Here is a 15,128-nt window from a genome sequence, read left to right on the forward strand (position 1 = left end):
GACCACTATGTGGATGAAGAAAACCGAAAAATCTCTACTGTTGGTCAGGCGTGAACCCGCGACTAACTACTACTGTTCATTGCTTTTATTTACTTTTATTTATGATCTGTACTCTAGTTAAGGTAGTATTGCATCGGATATAAATATAGTACTGTATAGTAAATAAACGGTTAATTGTACAGTACAGTACAGTACATATAGGATTGTGTAATTGTGGATTATAAATGAACTATACTGTAAGGAGAATCCTATTATCAATCTATTCTCGAATGGATAATAGAGTTTCTACTTAATATATACGCCCTGTCATCGTTAGAAATCATTTAAATAACTTATTTATTGTAATAAGAAATAAACCAGACTTGATAAAATATAAAATTTATTTTAAATTAAATAAAAATATTTATGATTTAATGTTATCATATATCCATTGTAAATAGTTTGATACTCTTGTATATACACCCGGAAATCCTGGTTTAGCACATTGGTAACCGAAAGAAACTATACCGATGATTTTCCAACCTGAAGGGGAAGCCATCATAAGAGGACCACCAGAATCACCCTATAAAAGAACACAACATGATTTGCATCATTATAAATTTTTTGGATATTAAAGAACATAAAAATATGTTAACATACCACGCAGGCGTCTTTTCCTCCCCAACTGATTCCTGCACATAAAAATCCTGACGTGATTCCTCTAGGTATTGACGAGTCCTTTAATCGGGTGTAAGAAGCATTACATTGATGGTTAGGTATGACATTTATTGTAGCTTCCTGAAGTGCATCAGCAGGACGTCCATCTGTAATAGTTATAATCTTAACTATAAATTATCATAAGCTTGAAAAATCTCAACAAAAATTAATATAATTTAGTAACTTACTGTATGACGTATCCCCCCAACCGATAACTGTTACAGTTTTCCCATCGTAACGTTCATTGTTTAAAGGCAAACAGATGGGAGTAACGTTGGGAATGGGCGAATTTAGCTTTAATATAGCAATGTCATTATAATATTGCCCAGTTTTGTAGTGAGGATGAATTACAATCTTTGAAATTCCACAATTCCTTCCTTCGCTTCTTTTATGGCCTCCAACTCTAACGATATAATCAGAAGTTCTTCTAATAATTAAAGGTTCTGTTAGTATCTATTTTCAAAGCTTAAACGTAATTAAATTTATACAGTATTTAACTTACTTAGACCACGAATCGAAACAATGTGCAGCTGTTAAGATATACTTGTCTGTAATAATGGAGCCACCACATTGATAATTAAAGCTTCTCCTACCTCTTTTGTGTAGCGATACCTGAAAAATTAATTTAAACATATACAAGTATTTAATATTAGTTTTAAAATATAAATATATTGTAATGAAAATAAATTGTTTACCATCCAAGGCCAAGAAAGTATACTTGTGGTTTTCCCTCCAACAACCTCCGTTATTGATAATTCTCTTTTTAATATAGGTTTTGAATAGCGTATATTACGTTCACTTCCTGTAAAATGTATAAACATTCAATACAGCTACATACTCTGCCTTCGTATGAATTAATATATATATTTATTTATTTCGTACTTGTTTAATTAAAAATTTCATTTAATTAAAATATCAGCCTCACTGGGAACCGATATTGAGAACTTCAAACTCACATACATCCAGTACACTGGTAGTGAAGCTGGTGTATACTGGTAATAGACTAGAATCGTAGAATGCACTACAATACACTAGAACACTAGTAGTAAAACTGAATAGAGTACATTTGTAAAAGAAACGCTGGGGTATTGAAACTGGTGTATACTGGTAGTAGACTAGAATGTAGTAGAACACTAGAACACTTGTATTGTACTTCATCCAGTTTCATTACATGTATAAAAGGAGCTTTGTCAATTCAATTTTTTTTCCTTTTTTTTTTATTTATTTACGCAGATAAGGAGACGAGGATCGCCTGGCTCCCCTGTTATTATTTTATATATATNAACTTGTGTTGAGTCAGTCCGTGTCATCGCTATTCCTTCTCCCACATAAACATCCTGTTCTCTCGAGTTTCTAATACATTCCTGTGGGTGCCTAGACATAAGAAAATGGTGTTTATATACTAATCGTATTGAGTTGAATAGTATACTCTATTGGGTACTCTATTTTTCAATAGGGCCCTTTATCTTTTATATTCCTTGACATAAAACAAATAAATAATATTTTTATGGAAAGGAATAACAGGAAACTGTTAATCTCCAATTGACACTTACCATCCTTTATAATTATTAACATACAAACATATTTATTTTTGAATTATCAAGCTTTATATTATCATTTTTAGTAAGATAATTAGGAGAAAACCTTATAAATAAATGAAAAATAAATTGTCTCGTCCATCGAAAATAAAAAGGGGGTTTGTGCATGAATGAGTCATACTTGAAAGCTATCTTATAACCTTGAATTGTGTCTAGTAAACCAGAAAAGTTTAAGTCTAATATAAGATATTTACTTATTTAACAAAGAAAAAATTAAAGTTAATATAATAATAACTGACCTTTATCCGACAGTAAAGTTTCAGAAACCATCTGTTGATATTTTAATGGAGAATCATTAACNATGTAATTTTTTTTTTAATTAAAAAATTTGCAAATGATGCTGCAACAGAGTGAACCTCTGTTGCAAAATAAAAATGACATTATTAAAGTAAGTCATTGACTCTTATCAATGAAACTTTAAATAAATTTTTAATAAAATGAGTTATTATTATAATAAATTTTACTTTCCCGGTTGTTATATATAACAGAGGAAAAGTGTGGCAATCGGTCAAAAATGAACCCCCAAGATTTTTACATTTTTTTGGACTCAAAGGACTTTGAAATGTCGAGAAATTCAAAATATTCGAGAGAGTTTCATCTATATATACGGACTTTTTTGTTCACCCCTTTTTAAACTTTATAATTCACGTGATTTGTGTATTAAGGGGATTAATTCTATTAAATTTTGTTGGTTAAAGGACAATGAATGGGGAAATATAAGGATTCACTTTACATGTAAACAAGTGTTTCTCATTAAATAAAGGTGATTCACAATTTCAAGTAAATTTTTATTAAGTCCTACTCCACTCGAGAGCGACACATAAACTCCCCACTTCCACGAGTTCTTTACTCCACAATTTTATAGCATCAATGCCCCTTATATACAAAATACCATGCCAAATTCCGTTTATTAATTAGTAAACAGTGTAATCAGACTTATAATAAAATTCGCTTTGGTATTTTGCTTTCAATACATAATTAATTAATACCCAGATAGATGCTTCTTAATTTTCTCAATAACACCTTAAATTGCTGAGATACTTTATTTAATTGTTATGAAACAATGAGAAGTGGTTTTAGTAATAATTAATTGTAATATAAATGGTTAACGAATAAAGTGAGATCGTCCGTAACCTCAGCCATACTATTTTACTATTTTTATTAATCATTAAATTGCTCTTATTCAAAAGAAACGATCGTCTAGATAGGCTCGATAGATGTAATTCGGCAAATCAATCAATGAAATGGCCAACAGTGATCAAATGGGTAAAGGCCACAGTGCGGCTTTTCGCGTGAAGTTCTCCAGGATTTCTTCACGTGCCTAACATTTAAATGTGGGCAATTTTCGCGTGAGAGCTGGACTTGACGAAATTTTTGAGAGAAAATTTTTCGTCTTTCGAGAGTTAAATTCGTTCAAACCCCAGCGAAAATAAAATTTTCAATTTAATTACCGGAGGATGATCGCAACTCTCTCCCCGGAGTCACTTCCTTTCCCAGAGGACTCATCGAATGTGTCACAGGGAACTAACTACAAATATTCACTATTGGTGGTAACATAGCTAAAAAGAGGGCATCGAAACCAAAGGGAAAGGACCCCCGAGATTAAAAAAGATTGAATCGGGGACCAGAAGGTCGTCGAGAGTCCGACAGTTCGCCGATCTAACTCCTTTTCCACCGATTCCTCGACCGCCGTTTCTGTCCATTGGTATCATTCTCCGATCCTGACAAGCTGATATAAACAGCCAAAGTTCCCTCAGCGATCCAGGACCATCCGTTTATCAAGCGATCTACGATCTTCGACATACGACCTCGACAATCAACCACCAATCAAGGTATTTCGCATCGCGCGTAATATTGTAAACTCTATCAGACGATTGTAGAGACAGAGTTTACGTTAAACGACGTTTAACAGCCGAACCACGTGTAGACGTTAACTGGCTGAACCGCGGTTTAAAATGTCGCTCGTCTATTTCTGAACGCCATCTAAACAAACCTGGTCAGAACGTTGGCTATTACTTTCTTTGTTGTTATTCCCCTCTCTCGGGAGTCGTTTAACCAGTCAGGTCATTCGTTTATGACGTCAGAAAAATGGCGACGAACAACGTGTTTAAATAACGCCGGAATTTTTCCGAAGAAGAAAAAGTGTCCTGGCGGAAATTATAAAATATTAACCTACAGTTGAGGAGAAAGATTACAACAATCGTATTCTGGAGATGAAAAAAACCGCATGGGAAATGATACAAAACGAATTTTCTTCCTCGTTTCCTTGTCGGTCTGCTCGAAGCAAGACCTTATTCTCATTCGTTAAAAAGACCTGATTCTTATTATAAACGTCTCTATTACTATATAAAGAACTTTTTAAATTTATTTAATGGTAGTTTGATAGATACCTGCGTACAGTAGAGACGTTAACTCTGATAAGATCACCCGCTACCCTCCGGTGGCATAAAATCGTAATGCCGTCAACAACTGTTGTTCGGTAGTTAATGGCAAACCTTTTCCATCTAAATGCTTAATTTCCTCGCCAATACGATTTAAAATACGAACAAATCCAGATTTAGAAAATCTACACCAAATTCGAAATTCGTCTTCGAAATAAATTTCTAAAGGATTATTCCGATCTCGTATTAATCTCTCTCTCTCTCTTCGTAATTGTCGAGATGAATAATTTTCTTGATTCGTCCCATTTGCAATATTTATTAAATGAACAATATCTATTATAATACAAACTTTGCAACCAACAAATAAATATGGCGACTTCTACTCAAGTAAAACGGTGCTATCGAGGGAGTCTAGAAAGTAGGTCAAATAACTTGTTTCTAATCACTGTCTAAACTGTGGCAAGGGAGAAACGCCGTATCTGCAATGAAATTTTTCTGAACCGCGGTCTACACGATCAATAAATCGTTATCGGCGTCTAAACGTTGTCTCTGCAATCGGCTGCAAGTGTTTACATACGCGCAAAATCGGAACAGCATCCAACAAGGTTTCCATATCTGCCTTAAAGGATACAGTGGTGTCAGTCCTGACATAGGCATCACCGGTCTGGTGCCGACCTGTAGTCACATTCGTATAAAAGTCCTTCCTTGGTAAAACACCCATGTGTTGCTTTACCTTAATGATGAATCCAATTCAATCCAATTAATATATTCAAATGAATTTGAAGGCCAGATGACTAAGGCAGAAAATGGACAAGCTTCTGCAGGACTTAATTTTAAGTTCGAATTTGATTTTCAGAAATATTCATGAGTACGTTGACTTGGATGTTTCAGGGCTCGTTACAGACTATTGGCTATTACCATTTTGAATTTGGTCGAACTCACGATAGGCATGGTAAAAATATTAAGTTTTTGGTGCTTTTAGATCGAAACGATTTAAAATTAAAAATTACGAGCTTATAATTTGTACCGGTATAAAAATTATATATTATACAATAATTATATAATTTAAAAATTAAATTACTGTATTTGAAATTTTAAAATAATCGGAAAGGAAATTTAATGATGTAGACTATGAAATTTAAGATTTTGAATGTGATTTTTATGTACCCAAGGAATTACAGAATTCAAGTTTAAAATCCATTATCGAACTTGTATCAAATGATCAATGGTAAAACTTACCTACCTTTGAGAGAGCTTGATTCCGATTTCCTTTATTTATTAATGGTTAATTGCCATTGTTCATCCATGTTGGAGAATCTCATTGAGAATTAAATGCCAAAATGTACCCTTTATCTGCTGGTAATATGCATTGTACACGGGTGTGTAATTAAAAATATATTAATTCAAAAACTAGATTTAATTTTGTAGATTGTAGAGGGTTTACAAAGAGTCTACTCAGTACTGATGCTTGAAAGATCTCTTGAAGGCCACCAGCAAACGCGGTGAGTCACTTACCTGAAGATAAACGTAGCAGTCACAGTTTCTTCAATCAGTAGCCATGCAATGCAGGATCTCAAGAGGACAGCATTCTGTCGACAGTGCTCATGAAAATTCAGGCAGTCGTAGCGTGAATTTAATTAATGTTGGAAAACCAGATCATTATGTTTAATAGGTGAGATTAAGTAAATAAAGTAATTCTAAGGTAATTGGATAACATTCTTCAAAAAATAATAAGGGGCACGTGTTTTGGTCCCATCGCATCTGCATCCATATTCTCAAAATCCTAATTAAGCCGCTGAAAAGTTTCATATTGTATTATTATGTATATATATTGTTGTGCTTAGCATTTTACATAGAGTTTTTAAGTGCACAAGAGTATTGAAATAGTTTTATTCTTAAACGAATAAAAGCCTTATTTAAAAAACGTTACAACAATCACACACGTTTTTATATAAATTATGCGACAAAAACATTAATTAAAAAATAATGTTAAAGAACACCATTATCTTTTAATACTTTTTCGTATACAAGAGGACAATTAGATCGTATCGCTTGTTCATAAGCACTTCCTGATCCTATTCTTAATTTTTCTTTGGAACTCAAAAAATTCCACGTATGAATGAGGTAACTGTATTTCATCTTCAGATTAACTTTAACCTTAGACGATTTGTTGAAATAATCTCTCCACTCTTTGTAAGGAACCGGAAAAGCAGAATTTACAGGCAATATCTTAATATTGCAACTTTCTTCTTCTTTTATCTTCTTGCTGTCTCCACACATGGTCTTGAAAATTGCAGTGAACATCGGTGGACCTCCACAACCGAAAGAATTGTTGCTTTTCTTACATTGCTTACCCAAATTATACATACAATTAACTATAAATGGATGGTTATTATCGAAACCAAAGATTCCATTACATAAATCTTCTTCGCTTTGTTTTATGAGGAAATTTCTTAACCCCAACATTGATTTTAGCATAACAATGTCTAAGTCTAGATAAATTCCACCAAATTTCCATATGAGAGCCAGTCGCGAAGAGTCGCTTAAGTGTAATAACGAATTACTACTGTTCTTCCACAATCCTTCTTCGTACCATTCTTCTAATGGAGTGTCCGTAAACACGTCCTCAACGTTTGTTTGAAGAAAGGCGATATTAGGAAAAGATTTATTTAATCCGTAATGATCTTGTATTGAATCTATTGTAAACATGATCACTTGTATTTTTGACCAAGAATTATGTCTTGCTGTTGACTCCACCGCGCAAGCTTGGCGATCATTCAGAAAATTCCTACCGGATGTTTCGATAAAAAAAATGTAAGGTGAAGACTTATTGGTTAATGGAAGTTCTGAATCGTAGGCCACAATAATTACGTCATCTAAAAGAAAAAATTATGATCCTCAATTAAAATGGTACTGTAATATTAAAAACAATGAAATGCTTATGTGGATGACATATATTAATAGTTTCCTCCGTATAGGCATAAAAGAGAGTTTCAGGTCCATCGTGGAATTAATTTAGCGGCAATGGACAGCGGCCGACGTATCTGAGTCGGTCCACTCCCCGAAACCCAGGAAGTAGGGCTATTTTGACCACCAGAATTCGATCTCGGATCCCCGAGTGATGGGCTATAAAAATCTGTACAGTAATGGGTTCTGTATGTATGGTGTAAGTATGGGTGCACAATTTTGTTCAGTCACTTTGATGCTTAACAACTCTTGGACCTTTTGTCAAAAATTTTTGAAATTTTGTAGGAAGATTTATGTATTAGAGGGTTTGATGCTATTAAACTTTGGTGGTTAAAGGTCCAGGGGTTGGGGAGATAGAGAGAGTGTTGTCATATCTCGAGTAAGTTTGGAAATTAAGCTTTTTGCCAATTTGTAATAATTAATAATATAAAACCTTTTAAAAATAAAATCTCGTAACAGATGGCTTCACACACAATTTTAAGTTTTTATACTGGAAATTTGTAAATGCTAATAAGAAAAAGTTTCGTTAAGTCCGATACTAGTCGAGATATGAAACGTGACCACACTCTATCTTTCCACCCCCTCGACCTTTAATCACAAAATTTAACAGCATAAAAGCTCATAATATACAAACTTCCCTGAAAATTTTCGTAAATTTTCGTCAAAGAGAACAGGAGTTATTAAGATTCAAAATGGGTAAACAAAATTGTGCCCCCCCAAATACATACAAAAATTACCCCCGAATTTTTTCGCAGTTCTCGACGTTTGAAGTCCAAAAAAATGTAAAAATCTTGAAGGTCATTTTCCATCGCCCTTGTTGTATGTAACAGCCGGAAGTGAATAAATTACACACGTCATTAATTTAATAAAAAAATAAAATAAAATAAAATAATGTATCCTACCTCCTGAACTATAGAAAATTAAAATTCCTAAAGACGTGAATAAAGTTAAAATAACGATGAAAAATTTCCAATAATTTTTCATTTTCAAACAGCACACCCTGAAAAAATAAATAAATAAATAACTCTTTGTAAATCCTTGCATATAATTTCACTAATTACTATTAAAATTAAACTTCGACTTGTCAATTGGAGTTTAACAATACAAAATAAAGATTCTATTGAGCATTAAGATGGATTGAAACACTATTTAATTATGCACGCGAACTCCGGAAATGGCGTTAAAAGTTTATTTGTACTGTACTACATTATCAATATTATTATGTTATTTGTATATGTAGTATCTACGAAAGGGTGCCAAAAAATGGCATTTGCACTGACAGCTCTGTGTATATGCATCTTGATTGAATTTGATAGGCCCTGTGTGGGCATACATACGTATATTTATGTAATATCTCGGTTCTTACAGTAGTCCCATTTTCAGAGATAAATTCTAAGCACCCCCTGCAAATGCTAGTAACATTAGATAATATCAAGCCCTATATATGTTTTTAAATATAAATACCTATAACACATTGATTGTGAATAAAATTGTTTATTCAATGAAAGAACATAATAGAATATAATGTAGGCATTTTTCATTAGAAAGTATTGTGTAAACGACGGCTGAATCATACAGCACATCACATTACTAATGCTAAATAAAGACCCACAAATGTGAATAAAAATGTTAGTTTGGTCGCGGGTTCGTGCCTAACTAATGGGTTTTTCTTCGTGTGTCTAACACGTAAGTAGGGATCAGTTTCTTTTAGAAAGTCTTCGCGGGAGATGCAGATATCCCTTTGAGATATTGCCTGAATGACCTTCAAGAGAGCCTTAAATTAATATTCTTTTATTAATTTAAGTTAATTAATTAATATAAAAATTAAACTTTATTCTTTATTTTTTGTTAATTTATTCGTTATAAATGCAAAATTCCCCACGTTTTCTATCAATTTTAATAAGTTCTTTTACTCTGTTTTCAGTTATAAAAGTGTAAATGTGTCAAAAATATATCAAAATTTGCATCGAATTAAACATTAAAAAATTAATTTTAATTAAACTATGCAAATTTCAAATATAAAACAGCACGTTAAAGTAAAACAAAGAAGGAAACACGCTTTAGAAAGAGTTATAAAAATTCTTTAATTTAAAAAAGCTAAAAATTTTAATTTAAAAATTAATTAAAGTGATAACTTTCTTACATTTTCCTATAGAATTTCGACTTTATATTCAAATTTTCTAGTTAAAAATAATGAAAACCGACAGACAAACTGATGGCCGCTCATAACACTTTTCATAACAAAGTGAATCAAGAGTTTTTAATCTTAAACAAAGTAACATTAATGGGTTCATTCAACATGAATTCAGACTCTCATTCATCCGTCTGGCTCCATTAATGTGACCTTAAGTGAGACTTTCTGGCTGTATAGGATCGTAGACATTTAACAACTCTTTTTTCACATTAAACAAACTCTTATATATTCTAAAAACGAAAAATCCTATAAATTCGAGTCAAATATTGACTTACGACACGAATTAACAGCTTATAATTCGAAAATTTCCCACATTTAATCGAATAAAAAGCATCGAAATTACAGAATTTAAGCTTTAATTAAGATTAATTTATTTGAAAACCCTTTTATCAGGGACAGATTCTCACATAATTCAAATAATCTGCAGCTTAGAGCCTCACATTTTTACGTGCCTCATTGTTTAGTGAAAAGGAAAGGCTTATTATATGTTATAGATCAAGGCTACAACTGATCTGAGTCATGACCTACCCTTTATAGAAACATTTAAGAATTAATAGAGTTATAATTTGATATAGGCCTATATTTAACAATGATGTATCGAATTATATATGTAATTTAAACCGCTTATGAAAGCTCACCTTGATTGTCATTCCTGTTGACCTACTTGTTAACGTTGAATTCGTGGATTTATTCCATATTCTGTGTCATCGAAAGGAAGCCACAATGCTTACTAATTCGTCTAGTAACAGGGAATAAAGAAATGTCTAATGTTAACTCACTCGTCCACTAACCTCAGTGGTTGTCCTTCCACCAAACTCGTTTACATATGTTACTAGATATGACATCATTAACAGAGGATGCTGCCCTCATCCAATTACTGTTGGAAGGTTCGACTGTGTTTCCACAGTCGAACCTCCCAACAACGGACACCTTTAAATTGCGGCCATCTTTTTAAGGAACGTTTTCTCTTGAAATTCATATAAATTAACCTCCTAACAAAGGCCAATTGTTATAATTTCGTCGGTTACAGATGGTCTTTATTAAAGGTTCGATTGTATTCTTCCATTTTAATTATATTATAATTCTTCCTGTATTTAAACAGTACTTAAAAACAACATTTTAATTCATATAATTCTAAAAATTAAGCATTTTTTGGATATAATTATGCTAACAATTTAATTTAAGAATGTGTTAAGTTACCAATTATAAATTTAGTTACATAAATTTATTAGGAAATTAGATGTAAAAATTAAAGTATAATATGTGTTTCTAAATGGAATTTTTACTTAAAAATAATCAAGGTAAATTCCTTATTTTATATTCGACTGTCCTTCAATTGACTTCTTCCTTTAAGGACATTTACCGTCATCATATAAATAACTAAATCAAGGTTAAAACTGCTGAATACTTAAATGTAAAAATTTTAAAAATAAATATCTTTACGTGTCTGACACCTAAACAGTAGCCAGTTAGTGGTGAAGTAACGGTTAGAACAATACGTTGTAGAACAAATGATCATTATTATAAATAATAACAAGTATACATTGTTTACACCCCTACCACGTACAGTACAGTACATTTACGCAAACTTTTATATAGATTTTATCTAGTATCGGAGTAGGGAGGATGATATAGGGTAGGGCCAACCCTTAAAACATCATTAAAATGCATTATCATCGATTAGATAAGTCCTCAAAGATCAACCTTCTATCTTAATTAGAAGTGGAGGAAATCGATAGCTCAGGGATACTTTCTACGGGAAATTGGCCCTTATTTAGGTGTTATACACTCGAGTTTTCTTCACTACGTGAAGTAAAAAGTTAATTTTATAGGGATAGGAACCATTACGTGTCTCAAGTTTTTTCTGGAAGTGGAGAAAAATCCCCATCTTCCCTCCGATTTGAAGATCCTGACAAAGGAAGTTGATTAAGTTTCCGTGCTAAAAAAGGATTTTATAAGATAACATTAAGCGTAAATTATCGTAAAGGTAAGTACTAAATAGGCTGCACTAGTGTCTGATTTGTACAGGCCAGTTAGAGATTTTTCCTAGGACAGAGGAAAACTTAGTGGTCCTCAGTGATTCCTACCCCTAAAAGAAACTAATGGGATTTTTACTAAAAGAAAATAACATCTTTAAGGCTGTTTTTTTATTTCGTTTGTTTAAAGAACAAAAGGAACCCACGATTAACATAGAAAAAGCCAAAGAAGGTTACCCAATAGCTAAATTTGGATGCTGATATATCCAACAGAACAGTACACTATATCAGATAAATTATCCAATTTCTAATAAAAAAAATCATGTTAATAGTATTTTAAAAGCTTAAATCGAATCACCATCTTTAAAATAATAACTAGTATGTCAATTTTCAATGAAGGAAAACATTCAAAAAGACATCTAAATTTTTTTCTTAGGGGATCATGTTTCGAATTCGTGCCTTTTGTCATAACATAACTCCCGTGCCTTTCGTCGAAAATTTATGAAATTTTGCAGGATAGTTTGCGTATTAGGGCCACCGATACTGTTAAATTTTGGTGGTTAAAGGTTGAAGGGGTGGAGAGATAAATGCGTACTTGTGTCGTATCTCCAGTGAGATCAGACTTAATGACGATTTTACTCGTTATTATCATTTATATTTAAATATAAAACTCATCTCTATATTTTCAAAATTAAGCTTTTTGTCATTTTATAATAATTAATAGTATAAATTTTTTAAAAATAATATGAGAAAATATGATAAATTTATCTTACAATAACTAATTTTCTACCTTTAAAATTAAACGTATTTTGTCCCTTTACCATATTTTAAGGGACTAAAATTTCTAGTTACGCCATTATTTTCATATAATGGAGCTACTTAATATACTAATTACTAAATGATTTTCTGTTTTTGTAGTAGGTGTACAGTACACAAGAGCCGTCATTCACGCGAATCGAATGTGCTCTGAGGCGCAAAGAACGTTGGATAAAGTTTTGATAGAGAATTGTTAGTTTGCTAGAGTATAATCTGGAATATTTTTTTATATATTAACTATATAAATACGTGCTTTATAAGTATAATAATAAAAAAATTCAAATAATACCATCAGGCATATCACGTATAACTTATTTCATTGTCAAGATTATCAAGGTCAAGGTCATGTAACATTCTAGCATTTCACTTTTTCTAATGACAATAATGGGTTTATTAAATTCAAATTTCAGTTTTAAAAATATTTAATTTCTTATAAAGTTTATAGGAAAATATTTTATTGAAAATAAATAAGAAAATGGTGTTATATACTNCCTCCACCAACAGGGGACCTCAAACCAATAATTTATAATCTCATTTAATTAATGAAGCAATAATACAGAAATTTAAATTTGAGCCGTATCTGAAGACACTAGATTGACGATGTACCGCGGCAAAGGACTTTAGTTGTTAATTGGTTATTGTTTGTATTCGTCGATAGTTTTTAGAGGAAAATATGTTAAAAAAATCAATGTTCTATTAATCAGCCAGAGGACAAAGAACAGTTTGTTTGTCGGTCTGCGTGTGTATGGGAATTTAATTAAAAAATAAGTGGGGAAAAAACGGAGTTAAACTCACCTTTCGTCTCGATATTTATCACAGCTAGTAACAGTAGGACCAGTAACAATTTCATGACAAATTTTAAATAATTTAAATGATAGCAATGATACAATTATTGACGATCACTCCAATCAAGTATCTGTCGTGTCTGTAAACCTGTTTTGACAATTCCCTTTTTATAAATGTAAGTATTACGTAGAAGAATTAAGTATTGCAAAATCAATGTGTGTTTTTTTTTTAATAACAAGAAACGTTTTAAATCCTCTTTCAGAGGTTTCTAGAAATTTCAGAAATTCTGTCAGATCATATTTTAAAAAATTTAGCAACGAGTTGCTTAACTTTTCCGGCAACATTTGGTGGCACCATCTGTTAACATGTTTTATTAATTAAGAAACCTTTTATATTTTTGACTATTAAACAGGGTAGGGACGAGTTTTATTAAAATTGTAAATGCTAATAACAAGTAAAATTTTCATTAAGTCTGACTCTAATAGAGATACACACGATTCCCTTTATCTCTCAACCTCTTCAACCTTTAACCTCCAAAATTTAAAGGCATCAATCATCTAATAAACAAACCTCGTTGAAAAATTTCTCCTGTTTTTTGTCAAAAATTTTTCGACAAAAAACACAGGAGTTATTAAACTCCTGTGCATTTCTCGACCTTTTAAGTTGTCCTAAGTCCAAAAATCTTGTGGGGTAATTTTTTTGACCTATCACCATACTTATACAATAGCCGGGAAAGTAAAAATGGCTTAAAAATACACTCATTTATAAAGTTGCGTATTTTTATAAATATCCAATAAATACAAAATTAATAAATTTATAAAATACAACATTGTCACTTCGCTGATAATTTATTGATTTAACANCAGAAAAGTTTAAGTCTAATATAAGATATTTACTTATTTAACAAAGAAAAAATTAAAGTTAATATAATAATAACTGACCTTTATCCGACAGTAAAGTTTCAGAAACCATCTGTTGATATTTTAATGGAGAATCATTAACATACTGCATGCACCAGTAAAATTCACCATGTAATATAAATAGCGGGCATTTATATATTGTAAAACTCCATCTAGTGTATTTATGATAAACTATTTCAGTCGCTCCCTCCTATCCTTTCTTTAAACACACCTGTGTTAACCTGTTTCCAGTCTAACGACACAGGAAACTGATAATGTACACAGTAATAGGCGTATCGGTGGGAATCATTAACCCTTAACTAATGTGAAACGGCTTTATATAATTTAAAGTTTCTAAATACTGTAAAGTATTGTTTAAATAGTTAAGATTTCATCTTATAGATTTATTAATTCTTAAATATCCGTTACCATTCGACGTCTTGAGAAAGGATTTATTCTCATTAATACGTATCTAAAATACCTATGTTAATGAAAATTTAATATAAATATGTTAGGCCCAACTGGGGGAACCGTGCCTTGGATTCAAGATAAGCGAGGAGGAGCCCAAAACCCCTAGAAACAAGTTGGGGCTCCAAACCTCAGGAAACGAGAGCCTCGTTATGCCCTGAAAATATTAATGAAAGTGGCTCTTCTTACGTGGTTTGGAGGAAGATGGCAACATAAAATAACTCCTGGTAGGATTTTCCATGGGAAACTGAACCCCTATTTACGTGTTATCATTAAAATAACCAAGAACCTCACGTGAAGGTGTTTGGTCAGGTGCGAATCCGCGACAGGTGTTGTTCAATGGTTTT

The 15,128-nt window shown here is 32.0% G+C and overlaps 2 protein-coding genes across 2 annotated transcripts; both read right to left on the reverse strand.

Moving 5' to 3' along the window:
* Positions 1 to 403: 403 nt before the first annotated feature.
* Positions 404 to 13,536, reverse strand: LOC111641509 (clotting factor B-like). The gene is made up of 6 exons (XM_023387681.1): positions 13,424 to 13,536; positions 1,392 to 1,498; positions 1,199 to 1,308; positions 885 to 1,123; positions 640 to 803; positions 404 to 562 (listed from the first exon to the last, which is right to left on the reverse strand). Exons 1-6 carry the CDS (start codon positions 13,476 to 13,478, stop codon positions 404 to 406), a joined length of 834 nt encoding a protein of 277 aa, XP_023243449.1. The 5' UTR covers positions 13,479 to 13,536.
* LOC111641510 (lactosylceramide 4-alpha-galactosyltransferase-like) lies at positions 6,568 to 7,719 on the reverse strand. The gene has a single exon (XM_023387682.1). It carries the CDS (start codon positions 7,382 to 7,384, stop codon positions 6,665 to 6,667), a length of 720 nt encoding a protein of 239 aa, XP_023243450.1. The 5' UTR covers positions 7,385 to 7,719; the 3' UTR covers positions 6,568 to 6,664.
* Positions 13,537 to 15,128: the final 1,592 nt, after the last annotated feature.

Source organism: Centruroides sculpturatus, unplaced genomic scaffold, assembly GCF_000671375.1.
Source record: "Centruroides sculpturatus isolate CEXI.00-Female unplaced genomic scaffold, Cexi_2.0 scaffold1493, whole genome shotgun sequence".
Lineage (NCBI taxonomy): Eukaryota > Metazoa > Arthropoda > Arachnida > Scorpiones > Buthidae > Centruroides > Centruroides sculpturatus.

What these genes read in the sequence shown, in the direction of transcription:
- LOC111641510 (XM_023387682.1), bottom strand. Translation starts at nt 7,384, where the DNA reads ATGTTTACAATAGATTCAATACAAGATCATTACGGATTAAATAAATCT.
- LOC111641509 (XM_023387681.1), bottom strand. Translation starts at nt 13,478, where the DNA reads ATGAAATTGTTACTGGTCCTACTGTTACTAGCTGTGATAAATATCGAG. An exon ending in GATAAATATCGAGACGAAAG is followed by an intron (nt 1,499 to 13,423) that starts GTGAGTTTAACT and finishes TACATTTTACAG; the next exon opens with GAAGTGAACGTAATATACGC. An exon ending in TTGGGGGGATACGTCATACA is followed by an intron (nt 804 to 884) that starts GTAAGTTACTAA and finishes TAACTATTACAG; the next exon opens with ATGGACGTCCTGCTGATGCA.